The following is a 22707-nucleotide window of genomic DNA, read 5'->3' as shown; positions in this document are numbered from 1 at the left end:
CAACGTCCTTGTGAATCTTTTCTGCGCCCTCTCTAGCTTAGTCACATCTTTGCGATGGTACGGCGACCAGAATTGTGCACTGTATTCTCACCAACGTCCTGTACAGCTGTAACACGATGTTCCAACTTTTGCAGTTAATGTCCCTTCCGATGAAGGCAACCATGCCATACGCCTGCTTCACCACTCTGCCTACCTGTATCGTCATTTTCAGGGAACTATGTACGGGTACCTTAAGGTCTCACTGTTCCACCACACTCCCAGGATCCTGTTATTTACTGGGTAAGTCCTGCTTAACTTCCCAAATGCATCATTCCTCACTTGTCGGAGTTAAATTCAGTCTGCCATTCCTTTGCCCACTTTCCCCGTTGACCTTGAGCTCCCAGTTGATATGGGCATCATATCAGCAGAAAACAGAACCTTCGGCCCATTATGTCCATGTTGACCATTGTACTTATCGATACCACTTACATTTACCCACATTTGGTTCGTAGTCTTCTATGCAGAGGCGATTCAACTGCTTCTTAAATGTTCTCGATGCTCTACGGTCTAGATGCTTCTTAAGTGTCGTGGGAGTACATGACTTCACCACCTCCTCAGGCATTCCTTCAGTAACTATCCAAACAGTGACTGAGGCCTTCCCCACATTGCCAGGGATCAACTAGCACTACTCCTGGTGTTAGCAGCAACACAAAGGAACCTCAAACACTGTGAGGTCTTGTGCATCAGCTGACAAAGGGGAAACCCAAAAGCATAACAGAAGCAGTAAGCTACTCCGCCGCCACTCCCTCACTCAATAAGATCCGACCTTTAACCACAGTGTTCTAATCCCATACCCCTCAATTCCCTTAATTTCTGAAAATCTATCCATCCCAGTTTTGCAATTGAGCCTCCATAACCCTCTTGCATGGAGCATTCCAAAGATTCACCACCAAGTTTCTTCCCATTTCAGTTCTGAATGGTCGATTCTTCATTTTGACGGTAATCCTTGGCTCTGGACACCCAGTCGGGGAAAATTATCCCTGTAGCTATCTTTCCAGCCGAACCTGAGCACAGGGCCAATATACTCAACCTCTCCTCTTTTGACACCCCCTGCCATCCCAGGCATCTTTCTGGTGAACCATCAATCCACTCCCTCAGTCACAAGGATGTCCTGCCTTGGGCAGGGAGTCGAGAGCTCGGCACAATGTTCTGTGGTCTCAGTGGGATGCTTTATAACTGTGCTGAGATTGACAATAAATCTTAGGAAGATTTAAAGACAGGGAAAAGAACCAACCTCAATAGCTCAGGGGTGGTCAGAATGTGGAATCTTCTGTTAGAATTTGTTTAAAGACAGAACAAAATGAGGATAGGTTGAGCAAGCTAGGGCTTTTCTCGTTGGAGAGAAGGAGGATGAGAGGAGACTTGATAGAGGTGTACAAGATGATAAGAGGCATCGATCGAGTGGAGAGTCAGAGACTTTTTCCCAGGACGAAAATGGCTAACACGAGGGGACATAATTTTAAGGTGATCGGAGGAAGGTATAAGGGGGATGCCAGAGGTAAGTTTTTTTTTTACACAGAGAGTGGTGGGTGTGTGGAACGCACTGCCGGCAGAGGTGGTGGGAGCAGATACATTAGGGACATTTAAGAGACACTTAGACACATGAATGATTGAGAAATGGGGAGCTATGTGGGAGGGAAGGGTTAGATAGATCTTAGAGCAGGATAAAACGATGGCCCAACATTGTGGGCCGAAGGGCCTGTACTGTGCTGTAATGTTCTATGTTCTACGTAGAATGGTTGACTGAGGATTATTAAAATTGCTGGGAAGAATCAGGAAAAGGCCATGTTGGCTGATTAGCCGAATGGCCTATTGTGGAAAACCAGGAAAATCTTGGGAACATATCTGTAAATGGTTCCCAAATCTTACCCAGCCAGTTACACTTTGATATACAAACAAGCCCTGGCCATTCCATTTTGTCTCTTCTACCTTCTGGGAGAAGATACAGGAGCTTGAAAGCCCGGACGTCCGGACTCAGGAACAGCTTCTTCCCCACTGCTGTCAGACTCCTGAACCAGTCACCTCTCTCACATCCCCTTCCCGGTGGTGCTGCCGTGTTCTCGGACCCTTAATTCTACCTCTTCTGTTGTGGTCACTTTAGCATTTCTGTTTGCACCACCTCAGTTTGCACTACGATACCTCTGCACCATTCCGTTGTTTTGCACTCGCTGTATTTACTGTTACCATGTACACTGTTTACTCTGAGAGCTTCACGAAAGCAAGGAAATTCATTGCACCCTGGTGTATATGACGATAGATTGATCTGATCACTTTGCAACCCAACTGGGTCAAAATAACCTCACTGAATATTGTGCACTGTACAGAAACTAACCATACATCACTATTCACTCACCATCATTATCTATGGCCAATACCGTTGCTGTGTACCTCCCGTTAACCACATGCTCAGACTCCCGATCAGGTAGCTTGGCAAGTGTTATCTCCGAAGTGTCAGGGTTAATGTTGAAGAAGTTGGCCGGGTCAGAACCCTTTGCATATCTGCACGAAGAGGCACAATAGCAAACGTTGCTTTCTTATTGTAAACACGCATGCCCATTCAGCAACTGTGACCTTGTGCGCGCCTGCGCACTCTCTCTCTCTTACTCACTCACACACACACACACACACACCACCCCCCCCCCCCCCACAACTCCATACATACTACTGTACTCACACACCATCCCGAACTCCAATACAGCAGACCACAGCTCAGCACATCACAGAAACCAGCCTCCCCTTCATGGACTCTGTCCACACTTCTCGCCGCCCCGGTGAAGCAGCCAACATAATCAAAGACCCCACCCACCCGGGACATTCTTTCTTCTTCCCCTCCCATCAGGCAGAAGATACAAAAGCCTGAAAGCACGTACCACCAGGCTCAAGGACAGCTTCTACCCTGCTGTTATAAGACTATTGAACGGTCCCCTAGTATGATAAGATGGACACTTGACCTCACAATCTACCTTGTCATGGCCCTTGCACCTTATTGTCTGCCTGCACTGCACTTTCTCTGTAACTGTAACACTTTATTCTGCATTCTGCTATTGTTTTCCCTTCCTCGATGTGCTTCCTCGATGCACTGTTGCAATGAAATGATCTGTATGGACGGCATGCAAAACAATGTTTTTCACTGTACCTCAGTACATGTGACAAGAAGAAACTAATTTATCAATTTATCATTGGCATTGGTATTGGTTTATTATTGTCACTTGTACCGAGATACAGTGAAAAAACTTGTCTTGCATGCCGATCGTACAGGTCAATTCATTACACAGTGCATTGAGGTAGTACAGGGTAAAATCATTAACAGAATACAGAGTAAGGTGTCACAGCTACAGGGAATTGCATTGCAGGTAGACAATAAGGTGCAAGGTCATAACAAGGTAGATAAGATACTTAAGATATTTATTTATTAGTCACATGTACATCGAAACACACAGTGAAATACGTCTTTTTGCGTTACTAAGAATGTGGTGGGGGCAGCCCACAAGTGTCGCCGCTCCTAGCCCGTACGTCTTTGGAATGTGGGAGGAAACCAGAGCACCCGGAGGAAACCCACGCAGTCACAGGGAGAACGTACAAACTCCTTACAGACAGCGGCGGGAATTGAACCCAGGTCGCTGGCGCTATAATAGCGTTATGTTAATCGCTATGCTACCATGCTGTAACTTGGTGTGTAGGTGAGATTGTAAGGTCAAGAGTCCGTCTCATCGTATAAGGGAACAGTTCTGTGGTCTTCTCACTGTGGGATAGAAGCTATCCTTGAGTCTGGTGTTATGTGCCCTCATGCACTCAAGGCAATGCTTTCAAGCACACCACACACGCGGGGACACACGTCACAGAGATGGGCAGGAACACTTTACCTGACTCTGTCACTCTCCTTCCCAGTATCAGCACTGAAGGCTGGGTATCTTCCAAGTTTCTGACCAATGTGGACCTTTTTCTTGTTTTCACTGAGAGTGATTCGCTTTTTGGTTGGCTTAAATGAAAATCCTTCCTTCTGATCCATTACATTAATCTTTAATTTAACAGGTTTAGATCCACCACCTCCTCCACCTCCAGTTAAGAGAGAAGAATGATAAGCTGCTTTGTTGGAAACTCTAAGGAGCAGCGTTCTCGTTGATGCTTCTTCGTAGTCCAATTCCTGTGGAGGGGGTGCGAGAAAATGCAAGTGTTACTAGGTTAGCTGAGGGGCACTGCCAAGCAAAACCTTTAAGACAAAATCCCACCCAAACGAGACCAAACCAGAATCCTTGTCAGCTAATTAAAGCAAAAAAAGACTCGTATTTCCAGCATGCCATTTGTGTCCCTATCAAATCACCTCACTGAAGCAAGAGCAATGATGGAAATCTGAAATAAAATCTAGGAACTGGGGAAGTCACAGCAGGACTGGCAGCATATTGAGAAAGAAGTAGAGTTTGCAATTCAATGTTAACAAGTTTCTTCCCAGATCTGGGCAGTCTACAACCCGAGGGCACCAACACTGAATTCTCCAACTTCAGGCAACCTGCTCCCCCTCTGTCCCTTGTCTCTCTCCTCCTGATCTCCCCAGTTCCTCTGACACCCACCCCAGCCCCCATCACCCTGTTTCTTTCCCCTCCCCCACAAACTCCATCTGTCCATCACCCACACACCCCTCCCACTGGGTCCTCTCCCCCCCCCACTGTTCCCACCTGCCCTCCCCACCTCCCTTATTTGGTTCCATTTGTGCTATTCAACCCGAGGGCTTCTCAATTCATCGAATGGACCGTACAGTGTCCTCAGGCAAAGTTAAAGGCGGAGGGGTCTGCTTCTTAATCAATAACTTGTGGTGCTCGGACGTGACAGTCCTGGCGAGCTCCTGCTCACCCAGCCTGGAATATCTAATGGTGAAGTGTCGACCATTCTATCTGCAACGGGAGTTCAGTTCAGCTATCCTGATGGCAGTCTACATCCCACCACAGACGGACATGAAGCCTGCACTCAATGAGCTATACCCGTGGTCAACAACCTTGAGACAGGATACCCTGAGGCCCTCTTCATTATCGCAGGTGACTTCAACCAGGCCAACCTCAAGAGTGTGTTACCAAAATACTACCAGCACATCTCCTGCTCCACCAGGGGCCCAAACACACTTGACCACTGCTGTACAACCATCAAAGATGCCTTCTGAGCCACCCCTCGTCCTCACTTTGGGAAATCAGACCACCAGGCTGTGCCCCTCCTCCCTGCATACAAACAGAAACTGAAATGGGAGGATCCGGTACAGAGAGTCGTACAGTGCTGGTCTGAGGAAGCAGATGAGCTTCTAAGGTACTGCTTTGAGACAATGGATTGGTCCATGTTCAAAGACTCAGCTGCCAGCCTAGATGAGTACGTCACCACCGTCACAGACCTTATCAGCAAGTATGTGGAGGACTGTGTACCAAAGAGGACAATCTAGGTGTACCCAAACTGGAAACCATGGATGAACCGGGAGATCCACTCCCTACTGAAGGAGAGGACTGCTGCACACAAATCTGGTGATCCTGATCTGTACAAGAAATCGAGGTATGACCTTTGGAAAGCTATCAGGGATGCCAAGAGGCAATACCCACTCGAAATAGAGTCCCAGACCAGCTATCACTTATGGCAGGGCTTACATGCCACAACAGGCTACAAGACGAAGACGGGCTGCGTAGTTAACAACTGGATCCTTGGCTTTCTAACCAACAGACCGCAATCAGTGAGGATAGGCAGCAATACCTCCAGCACGATTATTCTCAACACTGGTGCCCCACAAGGCTGCGTCCTCAGCCCTCTACTCTACTCCCTATACTCTCATGACTACGTGGCCAGATTCTGCTCTAACTCCATCTACGAGTTTGCAGAAGATACCACCATAGTAGGCTGTATCTCAAACAGCGATGAGTCGGAGTACAGGAAGGAGATAGAGAGCTTAGTGACATGGTGTCATGACAACAACCTTTCCCTCAATGTCAACAAAAGAGCTGGTCATTGACTTCAGGAAAGGGGGCGGTGTACACGCACCTGTCTACATCAGTGGTGCTGAGGTTGAGAGGGTTGAGAGCTTCAAGTTCCTGGGAGTGAACATCACCAACAGCCTGTCCTGGTCAAATCATGTAGATGCCGCAACCAAGAAAGTTCACCAGCGCCTCTACTTCCTCAGGAGGCTAAAGAAATTTGGTTTGTCCCCTTTGACACTCACCAACTTTTATCGATGCACCATAGAAAGCATCCTATCTGGATGCATCACGGCTTGGTACGGCAACTGCTCTGCCCTTTATACCAGCTATCTCCCCTCTTCTCTTTCAGTCCAGATGAAGGGTCTCCACCTGAAACGTCGACTGTCCATTTCCATCCACAGATGCTGCCTGACCCGTTGAATTCCTCCAGCAGACTGTTTGTTGCTCAAGATCCCACTAAGAGCAACGTGCGATGGTGACTAGCAAATCAGTTTTGCCGACGTGTGGATAAATTGGATGGGATACTGATCTGGATCCCCCCCCTTCTCTTCTTTGAGATAGTGGCCACAGGAAGGTAATATCCTCCCAACGGAGCAGACTAGACTTGAACAGTTTGGGCATGAATGTTAGCCAGTGCCATTAAATGGGTGCAGTATTCCCAAGTGTTCCTATGCCACTGTTTTATTTCATGATACAAAATTTTCAGCAAGCCTTGAAACTCTTAACAGGTTAAAAAAAAGGCATAGGTTTTTAACGCTCTTACTACTGCCGTCTGTTCCTTACCAGTTCTCAGGTCACGCATTAAAACGCGAGGCAGAGAACACGCTCCTGTCTGTGTCAATGGTGCTGAGGTGGAGATGGTTGACAACTTCAAGTTCCTAGGTGTAAATATCACCAAAAGCCTGTCCTGGTCCAACCACATAGACACTATGGCCAAAAACGTATGCCAGTGCCTCTACTTCCTCAGAAGGCTAAGGAAATTTGGCCCTCAATAACATTAACAGATGCACCATAGAAAGTATCTGATCCGAATACATGCAGACACAAGAGACCGCAGATGCTGGAATCAAGGGGCAACAAACAATCTGCTGGAGGAACTCAGCGGGTCGAGCAGCATCTGTTGGGGGGGAGGGGTGGGGGAGGAACTGTCGACATTTCAGGTCGAAACCCTGCATCAGGACTGCATCAATCTGAAACGTTGTTGATTCCTTTCCTCGCACAGATGCTGCTCAAACTGCTGAGTTCCTCCAGCAGATTGTTTGTTGCTTGTCTATCCGGATGCATCACAGTTTGGTGTGGCAACTGCTCTGCCCAAGACTGCAAGCCATTGCAGAGAGTTGTGGACACAGCCCAGCGCATCACAGACACCAGCCTCACCTTAACGGACACCGTCTACACTTCCCGCTGCCTCAGGAAAGCAGCCAACGTAATCAAGGACCCCTCCCACCCCAGTCATTCTCTCTTCTCCCCCCTCTCATCGGGCAGAACATACAAAAGCCTGAAAGCATGTACCACCAGGCTCAAGGACAGCTTCTATCCCGCTGTTATAAGACTCTTGAACAGACCTCTTGTACAACAAAGATGAACTTTTAATCTCTCAATCTACCTCATTGTGGCCCTTGCACTTTATTTGTCTACCTGCACTGCACTTTCTCTGTAACTGTAACACTATATTCGGTATTCTTTAGTATTGCCTCAATGTACTTATGTATGGAATGATCTGTCTGGATGGCCCGCAAACAAAAGCTTTTCACTGTATCTCGGTACATGTGACAATAATAAACCAATTACCAGTTCTGACCGCTCTCCCCACTGAGTTCCTCCAGCTGATTCTTCGTTGCTCCAGATTCCAGCTTCTGCAGTCTCTTGCGTCTCCTAATTCTTTTCCCAACTCATTAATTTCTCCCACTGAATTAATATATGTCTGAGTTACTGAACTGTCCTTCAAGATCTCTAAAGTATAGGCTAAGATTCTTTAATCTTCCCTCGTGGGACAATCCCCCTCAACCCAGGCATCAACCTAGCAACTCTGAAGACAGCTCTCCTCCAGTTACGACAACAAAAGCTGGTACAGCTTCCCTGGATTTTCAACATTACCTTTTGGAGTACCAAAATTCCTTCATTGGTTTGCTCATCGATTTCGAACCTGAAGTGTCCGTCCTCATTTCCTTCAATAATCTCAAAGTTCCCCAGCCAGTTATCTGTAAATTCTTGGTCTTCATCGAACACTTTGATGCGTGTGACTTCATCATTCAATGTATTCTCTTGAACAGATGCCTCGTACTGAAGACAAAAAAAAAAGACATGAAGTGGTGAATTAAATTTCACTCATCCAATAGAAGCCTTTTCCACTTAGAACTGCAAAGGTACAAAGGTTGGAGAGATATTGACAACGTCTCTGAAACCCAAAGCATTAGTCACCAACGCACAGCATGTACCACTTATAGAATACACAGCTGTTACTCACCCAGGCTACTCCAACAGCACCTCCCAAACCCACAACCTCTACCACCAAGGACAAGGAGACATCGCCTCCTGCGCACCATCCTGACTTGGGCATAGATTCCCATTCCTTCGTCGTCACTGGGTCTAGATCTTGGAACTCCCTCCCCTATAGCACTGATCACCTTCATCAAAAGGTCTTCACCCCCACCTTCTCGAGGGCAATTAGGGATGGGCAATAAATGCTGGCTTTACCAGCGACAAGCACATTTCTCAAATCAATATGGAGTCATACAGCAAGGAAACAGGCCCTTTGGGCCAACTGATCCATGCCGACCAAGATGTCCATCCAAGCTTGCCCACATTTGGCCCATAACCTTCTAAACCTTTCCTATCCATGTACCTCTCCAAGTGGCTTATAAACGTTGTTATTGTACCTGCCTTAATCCTCTGACAGCTCATTCCACATACATACCACCCTCTCTGTAAAAAAAAAGTAGCTCCTCAAGTTCCTACTACATCTTTCCCCTCTCATCTTAAACGCAAACCCCCTAGTTCTTGATTCCTCAACCCTGGGAGAAAGACTGAGTACCTTCACCCTATCTATGCCCTTCATGATTTTATACACCTCTATAAGATCACCTCTCAGTCTCCTACACTCCAAGGAATAAAGTCCTAGCCTGCCCAATCTATACGTAAAAGAAACCATTCAATGAGAGAGTGTTTAGTTTTCCTTTAAAAATAAAAAATGCCCAGCACAACAGTGGTAGCACGAAGATGACTGAACACAGGTGTGCAGTTTTTCTGGAAATTCTCAGAATTATACCTCTTCTTTTTCAATGGTAGGAATATTGTCGTTGACATCCAAGATCTTGATTTGGACATTTGCGGTCGAGTATAATCCCCCTGCCTTCCCATTCATATCCCGGGCTTCCACAACAAGAGTATACAAATCTTGGGTCTGAATCAGAATAAGACAAAAATTAATTGTAACATTATTTTTTGGAATTACTTTCTGAATATCCAGCAAAACATCTAATTGTTGATTTTCTTGACTGTATCCTGGGAACTCTGATCTCCTTCTACAACCACATTGGTAGAGCTTATGGCAACTGCTCTGCCTGTGACCGCAAGAAACTGCAGAGAGTAGTGGACACAGCTCAGCGCATTACGGATACCAGCCTCCCCTCCATGGACTCTGTCTACACTTCTCGCTGCCTTGGTAAAGCAGCCAACATAATCAAAAGCCCCACCTACCCCGGATATTCTCTCTTCTCCCCCTCCCATCGGGCAGAAGATAAAAGCCTGAAAGCACGTACCACCAGGCTCAAGGACAGCTTCTATCCCAATGTTATAAGACTATTGAACAGTCCCCTAGTACAATAAAATGGACTCTTGCCTCACAATCTCCCTCGTTATGGCCTTGCACCTTATTATCTGCCTGCACTGCACTTTCGCTGTAACTGTAACACAATATTCTGCATTCTGTTATTTCTTTTCCCTTGAGCTACCTTGACGTACTGTTGTAATGAAATGATCTGTATGGATTGCTGAAAGTTTTTCACTGTGCCTTAATACATGTGACAATAGTAAACTAATTCCAATTCCAAAAGGGGACAATCACCTTTCTGGGTGTGTACTGCAGCCCCCCTAACAGCCAAGGGGAGATGGAGGTGCAGGTATGTCAGCAAATCACAGAAAAGTGGAGGAATAATAAGGGATTTTAACTTCTCAATATTAACGGGGATCACTTTAGTGTGAAAGGCTTGCAGGAAGTGGACTCTTAAAGCTTTTTGAGACAGTACGTAGATAGAGAGAAAGGTCAGTACTCCTCTGGAAACCAGACAAAGGGTTCGGACCTGAAACGTCGACTGTCCATTTCCCTCCACAGATGCTGCCTGACCCACTGAGTTCCTCCAGCACTTTGTGTGTTGCCCGAGATTTTTAAGTTGGCTTAAACACATTTTTGAAAAGGAATTATGGAACAAACCTCTCTGTCTAAGTTATTTGTCGTTGTTTTAATATCTCCATTGTACTTTGTAACAGACATCTCGTTTCCCTGAGATAGAATCCTGTAGGCAATTTGAGCGTTTTCTCCTTCATCTCTATCTGTTGCATTTAATGCCAACACAAAGGTACCTGGAAAAAAACACAATGAAAAAGTCACTGCCAAAACCTAATTTTCATCTATGGATGCCTATGACAACAATAAACTTGAATTTGAATGGCAAAACTAAAAAGCTGTTTCCTACCAGGCTTTCTGATTTAAGATACAAGATATTTATTTATTAGTCACATGTACATCAAAACACACAGTGAAATGCATCTTTTGCGTAGAGTGTTCTGGGGGCAGCCCGCAAGTGTCGCCAGGCTTCCGGCGCCAACATAGCATGCCCACAACCTCCTAACCTGTACGTCTTTGGAAAGTGGGAGGAAATCGGAGCACCCGGAGGAAACCCACGCAGACACGGGGAGAACGTACAAACTCCTTACAGGCAGCGGTGGGAATTGAACCTGGGTTGCTGGTGCTGTAATAGCATTATGCTAACCGCTACACTATCGTGCCGTAATGTTTAAGAGGTGATTTGAGAAATTGGGAACTGCTGCTTGTATTTCCAGAATGCCTTTATTGCCTTGCTTCACAAGGATGTTGCTGAACAAATTTTGACTCTGAGCTTGGCCAAAGAGATGACTTTTAAAGAGAATAACAAAGAGAAGAGAGTTGATAAAGTGGGATGGTACAGGAAAGAAATTCCATAGCTTTAGCTCCAGGCAGCCAAAGGTGCAGCTGCTAAGGTAATTGGTAAGTAGTTGGTAATTGGATTATTATGGTCACCTGTACCAAGGTACATTGAAAAGCTTTTGTTTGCGTGTCATCCAGGCAGATCACTTCATATATCAGTACATCGAGGTGGTAAAAAGAGAAAACAAAACAGATTGCAGAATAGTGTTACAGTTAGAGAAAGTGCAGTGCAGGTGAACAGATAAAGTGCAAGGGCCACGACGAGGTAGATTGAGAGATCAAGAGTTCATCTTTATTGTATAAGAGTCTCATAACAGTGGGATAGAAGCTGTCCTTGAGTCTGGTGGTACGTGTTCTCAAGCTTTTGTATCTTCTGCTCAATAGGAGGGGGAGAAGAGAGAATGTCCGGGGTGGGAGGGGTCCTTGATTATGTTGGCTGCTTTCCCGAGGCAGTGAGAAGTGTAGGCAGAGTCCATGGAGGGGAAGCTAGTTTGTGTGATGGACTGGGCTGTGTTCACAACTCTCTGCATTTTCTGGCGGTCTAGGGCAGGGCAGTTGCCGTACCGAGCTGTGATATATCTGGATAGGATGCTTTCTATGGTGCATCTGTAAATATTGGTGAGGGTTATTGGGGACATGCCAAATTTCCTTAGCCTTCTGATTGGTGTGCTTTCTTGGCCATAGCGCCTATGTGGTTGGACCAGGACACATTGTTGGTGATATCTACACCTAGCAACTTAAAGCTCTCAACCAGGTTGGAACAATCCAACTTGGGGATGGTCAAGAGGCTAGGGATCATGGAGGGTTGCAGGTCTGGAGGACCTTAAAAGGATTAATAATGCTCTTATCGCTTCCAGTAGGATGATGTAAAAGGAGACAGAGGTTATGAAGGAAGGGTTAGGGTGAGAATGCCATCAAGAAATAAGAACCAAAGAGGAAAAAGAGTAGGCCTCCTGAGCCTGCTTGGCCATTCAATAGGGCTGATCCTGTGCCTTGGCTGCTTTTCTTCCCAATCCATGTGGCCTCGGTTTCTCTCAGTGACCCAAAATCTACCCACACAGCAGGACCCTTGATGCAAAGGGAGATCTTGGGGTCCAAGTCCATAGCTCCCTGAAAGTGGCCGCACAAGTTGAAAGGTTGGTAAAGAAGGCGTATGGCCTTAATAGTAATAAATCTTATTGCCTTAATAATAAACCAAAACCAATACCTTTATTAGTAGAGGCACTGAGTTCAAGAATCAGGGAGTTACGTTGCAGCTTTATTAAACGCTGGTTAGGCTGTATCTGGAGTATTGCATTCAATTCTGGTCGCCCCATTACAGGAAGGATGTGGAGGCTTTGGAGAGGGTGCAGAAGAGGTTCACCAGGATGCTGCCTGGATTAGAGGGCATCTACTATAAGGAGAGGTTGGACAAACTTGGATTGTTTTCTCTGGAGTGTCGGAGGTGGAGGGGAGACCTGATAGAAGTTTACAAAATTATGAGAGGCTTGGATAGGGTAAACAGTCAGAATCTTTTTTCTCAGGGTAGAAATGTCAAATAATAGAGGAAATGCGTTTAAGGTCAGAGGGGGAAAGATCAGAGGAGATGTGCGGGGCAAGTTTTTTTTTACACAGAGAGTGGTGGGCACCTGGAACGTGCTGCCGGGGAGGTGGTGAAGGCAGATACTATAGAGGTGTTGAAGAGGCTCTTGAACAGGCACATGTAGGGAATGGATGGATATGGACCATGTACAGGCAGAAGGGATTAGTGTTCTTGGATATCATTAGATTAATCACTTTGGCACAGCATGGTGGGCTGAAGGGTCTGTTCCTGTGCTGTGCTGTTCTATATGTTTACTCACAGTGCTCTGGGGTAGAGAATTGCAGAGACTTACAACCTTGAGGGTAGGAGTTTTACGCTATCTTAATTCCAGGAGGCTGACCTCTCATTCTGAGACTATATCACTGAGCACCTTCCAAAACTGTAATCTCTCCCACCGAGAGTGACAAGGGCTGCAGGAGCAATGGGAGCACCACCAACTGCAGGTCCCCCTCCATGTCACGCTCCCTCCTGACTGGTTCCTTCATTGCCATTAGGTATGAATCACAAAACAGTGGTGCGGCAGTTAGTGCCGATGCCTCACAGCTCCAGCGACCCAGGCTCGATGCTGACCCCGGGCGCTGCCTGTGCGGAGTTTGCACGTTCTCCCTGTTACCGCGTGGGTTTCCTCCAGGCGCTCCCATTTTCTCCCCCATCACAATGATGCTGGTAGGTCAACTGGCCACTGTAAGTTACCCCTAGTGTAGGTGGGTGGTAGGAGAATGGGTGTGGAGTTGATGGGCACGTGAAAGAGAATAGGATGCAGGGAATTAAGTGGGAAGATGACATGGACTTGATGGGCCAAATGGCCTCCCATGTCATGAGAAATGTGTAATACTGAATACGAAACCCCCTCCCCATTTGCCCTATGGGGGAGTCTAGAAAGCACGTCTACTTCATCAGGAGGCTAAGGAACTTCGGCATGTCCCTGATGCACCATAGAAAAAATCCTATTTGTATGCATCACATCTTGGTAGGGCGACTGCTCTGCTTGAGACCGCAAGAAACTGCAGAGAGTTGTGATTGCAGCCCAGTCCATCACGAATCCCAGCCTCCCCTCCGTTGATTCCGTCTACACTCCCCGCTGCCTCGGGAAAGCAGCCACCATAATCAAGGACCCCTCTCACCCTGGTCATTCTCTCTTCTCCCCTCTCCCATCGGGCAGGAGATAGAAAAGCTTGAGAACATATACCACCAGGCTCAAGGACAGCTTCTGTCCCACTGTTATCAGACTTTTGAACAGACCTCTTATTCGATAAAGATGAATCTTTGTCTCTCAGTCTACCTCATGGTGAGCCTTGCACCTTACTGTCTACCTGAACTGCACTTTCTCTGTAGCTGTAACACTATATTCTGCATTTGTTTTCTTTTTACTACCTCGATGTACTTATGTACGGAATGATCTGTCTGGGTGGCACGCAAACAAAAGCTTTTCACTGTATCTCAGTACATGTGACAATACTATACCAATTACCAAGGTGAGGCATCAGCACAACTTCAGTGGGGAGGGGATTATATGTATGCAATTAGACTGGCATTGTCAGTGAAAACCACACCCCATACATGAATGGAGTTCCAGATCTCCCACAGGGAACAACCTTTCAGAACTGGCCTGGTTAAGGTTAAGATTACCAGAAGCATTATCAAAACTCAGCGGCTGGGTTCAAAGTTGAACCTCGACACAAGGAACAATCAACGAGAAGCAGACCAGGAGCTCGTCGAGCATCAGAGAGGCAGTTTTAACCCATTCTGATGCTTGACGAGCTCCTGGTCTGCTTGAGACCTCAGTGGTATTTTATCTCCTTGAGCAGGTCTTCCTGAGACAAGACCACCCTGTCTGTTGCGGAGACAGTATAGCACACTGAATGTCATGGAAATTAGATGCCAGGGCATTTCAGAAGAAGCCATGTTAGTACGTTCACAGATGACATAGAGTCATACAGCAGGGAAAAAAGCCCTTCGGCTCAACTCGTCCATGCCGACAATGGTCCCACCGAACTAGTCCCACGTGCCTGCGTTTGGCCCACATCCCTCTAAACCAATCCGACCCATGTGCTTTTCCAAATGTCTTTTCAAGGTGGTGGATGCAGATAGGAAAGTGGTGTCTAAGGATCTTTCAACAGACATGAACATGCAGGGAATGGATGGACACAGACCACGCACACACAGAAGAGATTCAGTTCAACTGGGGCATCATGTTCAGCACAGACATCGTGGGCATGAACCACACTGATTAGGGAGGAGGATAGTCTGGTATTGGTTTATTGTTGTCAATTGTACTGAGGTACGTTGAAAAACTTGTCTTACATACCGTCTGTACAGATCAATTCATTACACAGTGCATTGAGGTAGTACCGGGTAAAAACAATAACAGAATACAGAGTAAAGTGGCTAACACGAGGGGACATAGTTTTAAGGTGATTGGAGGAAGGTATAAGGGGGATGTCAGAGGTAAGTTTTTTTTACACAGAGAGTGGTGGGTGCATGGAATGCACTGCCTGCAGAGGTGGTGGGGGCAGATACATTAGGGACATTTAAGGGACTCTTAGATAGACACATGAATGATAGAGAAATGGGAGGCTATGTGGGAGGGAAGGGTTAGATAGATTTTAGAGCAGGATAAAATGTCGGCACAACATCGTGGGCCAAAGCGCCTATACTGTGCTGTAATGTTCTATATGTCACAGCTACAGGGAAGTGCATTGCAGGTAGACAATAGGGTGCAAGGTCATAACAAGATAGTCTTTGGTCACAGAAGGATATTGGTGAGCTGGTAAGATCAGCAGAGCAATGACTGATGCTATTTATTGGTATTGGTTTATTATTGTCACTTGTACCGAGGTACAGTGAAAAACTTGCTTGCATACCATTCGTACAGATCAGTTCGTTACACGGTGCATTATTCCTGGTACCTGCAAGACAGAGGATTAATAGGGGGAGGATATAGACAATAGATGGCAGGACCCCAGGGTGTATTGAGGAACAGAGGGACCTCAGTGTACGTCCATAGATCCCTTGAAGTTGTAGCACAGGTAGATAAGGTGCTGAAGAAATCATACCAGATACTTCACAGCTGGAGTGTTGTGTGGATTTCTGCTTGCCGCACTATAGGAACTGCATTGGGGAGGCTGCAGAGGAGATTATCCAGGATGTTGCTTGGGATGGAATATTTTGGTTATGAGAGATTCAGAGTAGACAGGGTTTGTTTTCCTTGGAGCAGTGGGGGGATCTTTTAGAGGTGTACAAAATTATGAGGGGCATTGATAGGGTGTATGGTAAGAAACTTTTCCCCACAGCAGAGGTATCTATGACTAGACGGCATAGGTTAAAGGTAAGGGCTAGGAGGTTTAGAAGGAGCTATTGATTGGAATCTGGAACGCACTGCCTGAGGGGTGGTGGAGGCAGAGACTCCCACAATGTTTACAAATTATATGGACGAACACTTGAATCACTGAAGCAGAGAAGGCTAAGGACCAAATACTAGAAAATGGCATTAGTATAGATGGGTGTTTGATGGTTGGCGATTTACATGGTGGGCTGAAGGGCCTGTTTCTGTGCTCGATGGCTCATCATGTTGGGTCTGGAGTCACCTATAGAATGGTAGGTTTCCCTTCCTGAAGGACCAGCTTAAAGTCAGAGGGGAAAGGTTTAAAAGGGACCTCAGGGACAAATTTTCAACACAGAGGGTGGTGGGTATATGGAACGAGCTGCCAGAGGAAGTGGTAGAGGTGGGTACAATTACAATGTTTAAAAGACACTTGGACAGGTACATTGATAGGAAAGGTTAGAGCTATATGGGCCAAACACAGGCAAATGGGATGAGCTCAGATTGGCAGTGATAAGTTGGGCCAAAGGGCCTGTTTTCTGTGCTGTATGGCTCTATGACTCTATGGCACGGCAGGCACGGTAGTGTAGCAGTTAGCATAACGCTATTACAGCGCCAGTGACCCAAGGTCAATTCCGGCTGCTGTCTGTAAGGAGTTTGTACGTTCTCCCCGTGTCTGCGTTGGTTTCCTCCGGGTGCTCCGGTTTCCTCCCACATTCCAAAGACGTATGGGTTAGGAATTTGCGGACATGCTATGTTGGCGCCGGAAGCATGGCGACACTTGCAGGCTGCCCCCCAGAACACTCTACGCAAAAGATGCATTTCACCGTGTGTTTCAATGTACAAGTGACTAATAAAGAAATCTCATGACAATGACATCAATGCTTCAGATGGGGTTTTACAACAGTTCAATCATTTTCTGGTCTTCATTTTTGAGACAACCTGTTTATATGGGCCAGATTATTAACAAGAATTTAAATTCCTCAACTGGGAAATTGGGATTTAAACCTGCATGTCTATGGATTAGTAGTCTAGGACCCTCTGGATTACAGGACCAGTAATTTAACCACCACATCACCTCTACGCAGCAGAAGCAGATTAATCCCTCACTGGACAGGGGGATAATTTGCTTTATTATTGTTGGACAAAGTGAATGGTTCTTACCAGATTGGGATAATTCTTCAACACTTCCTTCAAACACTTGTTTAGCAAATACCGGAGCATTATCATTAATATCCTGAACCTTAATCACGAGTGAAAGGGGTTTCTCAACAGGTTGACCAAGGGAATTCCAGGCTTGTCCTGTCAACTGAAACAGGAATAAAAGATAAATTGCAAATCACACGTACAAGGAATATACTCTTGTAATGCCTTGATTATTCCCTCAACCAACATCGCAAAATCGGTAAATTAGATTTAAATTGGTAAATTGGTTTGTTTTTGTCACATGTACTGAGGTACAGTGAAAAACTTGTGATTTGCTGACATACCTGCACCTCTATCTCCCCTTGACTGTTAGGGCGTCTGCAGTACACACCCAGAAAGGTGATTGCCCCCTTTTGGAATTGGAATTGGATTATTATTTTCACATGTACCGAGGTTCAGTGAAAAACTTTGTTTTGCATGCTGTCCATACAGATCATTTCATTACAACAGTGCACTGAGGTAGTACAGGGGAAGACAATAACAGAATGCAGAATAAAGTGTTACAGCCATAGAGAAAGTGCAGTGCAGGCAGACAATAAGGTGCAAGGCCATGACAAGGTAGATTGTGAAGATAAGAGTCCATTTTATTGTACTAGTTCAATAGTCTAATAACAGCAGGACAGAAGCTGTCCTTGAGCCTGGTGGTACATGCTATCAGGCTTTTGTAACTTCTACCTGATGGGAGGTTGCAGAAGAGAGAATGTCCGGGGTGGGTGGGGTCTTAGATTATGTTGGCTGCTTTACTGAGGCAGCAAGAGGTATAGACAGTGTCCACGGAGTGAAGACTGGTTTCTGTGATATACTGGGTTGTGTCCACAAATCTCTGTGTTTCCTTGTGGTCCCAGACAGAACAGTTGCCATACCAAGCCGTGATGCATTCGGATAGGATGCTTTCTACGGTGCATCAATAAAAATTGGTGAGGGTCAAAAGGGACATGCCAAATTTCTTTAACCTCCTGACGAAGTAGAGGTGCTGGTGAGCTTTCTTGGCCGTGGCATCTACATGGTTGGACCTGGACAGGCTATTGGTGAAGCTCTCAACCCTCTCGAACGCAGCACCCTTGAGGTAAACAGGAGTGCCACCCTCCCCCCCCCCACCTTCCTGAAGTCAATGACAAGCTCTCTTTTTTTGCTGACATTGAGAGAAAGGTTGTTGTCATGACACCATGTCACTAAGCTCTCTACCTCCTTCCTGTACTCTGACTCATCGTTACGAGATATGGCCCACTATGGTGGTATCATCTGCAAACCTGTAGATGGAGTTAGAGCAGAATCTGGCCACGCAGTTGTGAGTGTATAACTTATTTAGATATATTCATTTTGCTGTCAGTGGGAGCTTGCTGTGTACTGTATTTCCTACAACACAACCAAACATGGTGCTGCTAGTCAGCAGGGAGAGACTGAGGGCAATGGGGTCTTTGATTATGTTGGCTGCTTTGCTGAGGCAGCAAGAGGTATAGACAGAGTCCACGGAGGAGAGGCTGGTGTTTGTGATGTGCTGAGCTGTGTCCACAACTCTCTGCAGTTTCTTGTGGTCCCAGGCAGAGCAGTTGCCATGCCAAGCCGTGATGCATCTCATAGGCTGCTCCTATGGATTCCTGCTTCATCTTTCCACCCCATCTCCTTCATTACAACAGCAGCCACGTCGTGGTACACACCCAGAAAGATTGAAAGGTGCCCTGTAAGCAAATGCCAGTCTGTTCTCTCCCTCAATCCTCTCTCTTTTGAAAGCTTGTGGGATTGAGGGTGATAGGGATCTGACATGGAGAGGTGTCAAGGATCAGCCATGATCACATTGAAAGGGGTGACAGGCTTGAGGGGCCGAGTGGCCTTCTCCTGCTCCTATTTTCATGTGTTCTCTCTCCATGTGCCCTCAGATACAAAGAAAATGTAAAGCAGAGCAAAAGAGCTGGTCATTGACTTCAGGAAGTGGGGCAGAGTACGCACCCCTGTACGTATCAACGATGCTGAGGTGGAGATGGTTGAGAGCTTCAATTTCCAAGGCGTAAATATTACCAACAGCTTGTCCTGGTCCGACTACGTAGGCGCACTGAGGGCAGGGTTGAATTTCATTATCGATGTCCACCCTTACTGGAAGGTGGTTTCCGAGATATGGGAAGTGGTCCTTGTCTTCTAGACCTTCACTGAGAGTTGTGAACACAGCTCAGCACATCACAGAAACCAGCGTCCCCTCCACTGACTCTGCCTATACTTCTCACTGGCTCGGAAAGGCAGACAACATAATCAAAGACCCCTCTCACCCCGGATATTCTCTCTTCTCCCCCACTTCCGTCAGGCAGAAGATACAAAAGCTTGAGAGCACATACCACCAGGCTCAAGGACAGCTTCTATCCCGCTGTTATAAGGCTGTCGAATGGACCTCTTGTATGATAAAAATAAGCTCTTGATATCCTAGTATACCCCATCATGGCTCTTGCAACTTTTTTGTCTTCCTGCACTGCACTTTCTCTGTAACTGTCGCACTATATTCTGCATTCTGTTATTGTTTTTCCTTTTGTACTACCTCGATGTATTTATGTATGGAATGATCTGGATGGATGGTTTGCAAAACAAAATTTTTCATTGTGTCACAGTACATATGACAATAATAAACCAATTACCAATTCCTGTTGCCAGAGCTAGAACAATCCACCTCTACTTCCCATGGAATTGTATTCCGGTCCCTACCTTCTCTACAAGATAAATGCAACTTGTATTGATACAAAATTGTAAACATCCCAAGGCATTTCCCAGTGGGCTAGCCAAAGGTATCCACAACCTATAAAAAATAGCAAACAAAAAAATTCTCTTTCAAATGTCTATTTGCATCTGGATCAAAAGTGGACAATGGGATGGAATTCTTGATCTTGTGAACTGAGGTGGCCAGCCAAATGGATTTGTTAATCATTGTCATACTTAGGTTAAGGAGGTTCGGCTTGTCACCGAACATGCTAACAAACTTCTACAGATGTACTGTTGAAAGTATCTCTGACTGGTTGCATCGTGGTCTGGGACGGCAATTCGAATGCGCAGGAACGTAAGAAGCTGCAGAGAGTAGTGGACTCAGCCCAATACATCACGGGCACATCCCTCCCCACCATCGGTAGTGTCTACAGGAGGCACTGCCTCAAGAAGGCAACATCCATCATCAAAGATCCCCACCATCCGGGCCGTGCCCTCTTCTCGCAACTACCATTGGGCAGGAGGTACAGAAGCCTGAAGTCCCACACCACCAGGTTCAGAAACAGCTACTTCCCTTCAACCATTCAGTTCTTGAACCAACCTGAACAACACTTATCACTACGTCAGAATGGCAACTACATTGCACTACAATGGATTAATTTACTGTTGGAATTGTGTCCTTTCTTGTATAATTTATGCTCAAATTATGTTTTTCTTGTGAATGCTGCTTATCTGATGCTCTGTGCCTGTGACGCTGCTGCAAGGAAGTTTTCCTTTGCACCTGTGCACACATGTACTTGTGCATATGACAATAAACTCAACTTTGACTGCATTTGAACTGGATTAACATTCTCAGCCCAACGTAGGAACATAATTTCTCTTTCTACTTCAGAGGTGGGTCCAGTGATTGAAACTTACCCGGAACTCTGGATTCAGTTCACGATCCACTTGCCCTGTGATATTTATATTACCAGTATAAGGATCAATCACAAACATGTTGACTGGGGGCTGGTCTGCTCCTGGGCCACTGAGGGCATAGGTTAATTTTCCATATTGTTCAATGTCGGAGAAAATCTAAAGAAACAATAGGTGAGAGGTTTATTGCAGTTAAGACATGAATGATTGATGAGTGCATTTGTTCTCCAACAGGGGAATTGTATCACTGTCATTTTCTGCAAAATCCAATTCCGTCAGCTCCCCCTTCCTCCATTCCCTCCAAGCCTCCGATCTGCCCCCTTCACAACCTCCTCCCACACACTAGTGAGTGGCCAATCCCCCCTCTACCCCAACTTGTCCCAGTCTGTGCTTGTGAAGTTCTGCTCCCTCCCATCCAAGAACGAGTGGTGCCAATACCTCCCAACCCCCTTAAAGTATGAGGGGGTTGTGCGCGCGCGCACACACACACACACACACACACACACACACACACACACACACACACACACACACACACACACACACACACACACACACACACACACACACACACACACAGCAGAAAAGTGCACAGACACACAGGCAAATGCACTCAGACTTCAGATAGGCAAACACACAGACAAGCAGACAGACAGACCTGTACAAAGACACAGACAGCCAGATACACAGGCACAAACAGACAGTCAGCCGGGCACAAACAGACAGGCAGGCACGCGGACATATAGAGATACAGACAAAGACAGACAAACACATACACACAGACAGAAAGACACATGGAAATACAGGCACCCAGGCAAACACACAGACAGACACAGGAACAGACAAACAGAAAGACACACACAGACAAAAAGATGCACAGTACACACGCATGCACAGAGACCCAGACAGACAGGCAAACACACAGACAAGCAGACAGACAGACATGTACAAAGACACAGATGGACAGGCATACACACACACAACAATGCACACACACACGCACGCACGCACGCACGCACGCACACACACACACACAGAGTATTTCCAGCATGTTCTTTTTCTACTTCAGATGTCTGGCGTCTGCATTCTGACTGGACTTCTGAGGGGGTTTGACAGACTGACAGCACGGTTCGTCTGCGGGTGAACTCAGAACGCGGGGTCACGTCTGGTAGGAAGCAGACTCGAGGGCAGTTGACAAAGCCTTGCTGTCACGTTGTGCTGCCGGACCAGCCCCACCTACACCCATCAGCCACCCTCCGGATACAGCCCCGTCCGCACTCGCTGCCTGTGACACACCCGCCAGACTCCGGTGGTCAGCTTCACACCGCGCACCCCTCGCCGATCACGGGCGTGGAGGCAAGGACACCTGATCATCCCTCACCTGCCCCCGATGACATCACTCCGTCTGCCTCACAGGTGGCTGCTATGGAAACCCTCATCCTTTGTTGGGATGGGGAGGGATCTCAGACCTGCCCCACTCCCCCCACCTGAGTAAAGGGCACAGTTGGTACACATAGAAACATAGAAAACCTACAGCACAATTCAGGCCCTTCGGCCCACAAAGCTGTGCCGAACATGTCCCTACCTTAGAAATTACCAGGCTTACCCATTGCTCTCTATTTTTCTCAGCTCCATGTACCTAACCAAAAGTCTCTTAAGAGACCCTATCGTATCCGCCTCCACCACCGTTGCCGGCAGCCCATTCCACGCACTCACCACTCTCTGAGTAAAAAAACTTACCCCTGACATCTCTGTACCTACTCCCCAGCACCTTAAACCTGTGTCCTTTTGTGGCAACCATTTCAGCCCTGGGGAAAAGCCTCTGACTATC

General features: G+C 46.5%; 1 protein-coding gene across 1 annotated transcript in view; it reads right to left on the bottom strand.

Annotated features, from left to right (window-relative positions):
- Positions 1–22707, bottom strand: part of LOC127574585 (desmoglein-3-like) — a 146749-nt gene that overhangs the window by 98482 nt on the left and 25560 nt on the right. The window contains exons 5-11 of the mRNA XM_052023702.1: positions 20880–21035; positions 17238–17382; positions 10417–10565; positions 9253–9387; positions 8082–8267; positions 3903–4183; positions 2393–2538 (exon numbers count right to left, since the gene is read on the bottom strand). Coding sequence (XP_051879662.1) covers positions 2393–2538; positions 3903–4183; positions 8082–8267; positions 9253–9387; positions 10417–10565; positions 17238–17382; positions 20880–21035 — 1198 coding nt within the window. The remainder of the gene's footprint in view (positions 1–2392; positions 2539–3902; positions 4184–8081; positions 8268–9252; positions 9388–10416; positions 10566–17237; positions 17383–20879; positions 21036–22707) is intronic.

This window comes from Pristis pectinata, chromosome 9, assembly GCF_009764475.1.
Source record: "Pristis pectinata isolate sPriPec2 chromosome 9, sPriPec2.1.pri, whole genome shotgun sequence".
In the NCBI taxonomy this organism is placed as follows: Eukaryota; Metazoa; Chordata; class Chondrichthyes; order Rhinopristiformes; family Pristidae; genus Pristis; species Pristis pectinata.
This window is presented reverse-complemented; position numbering and strand designations above follow the sequence as displayed.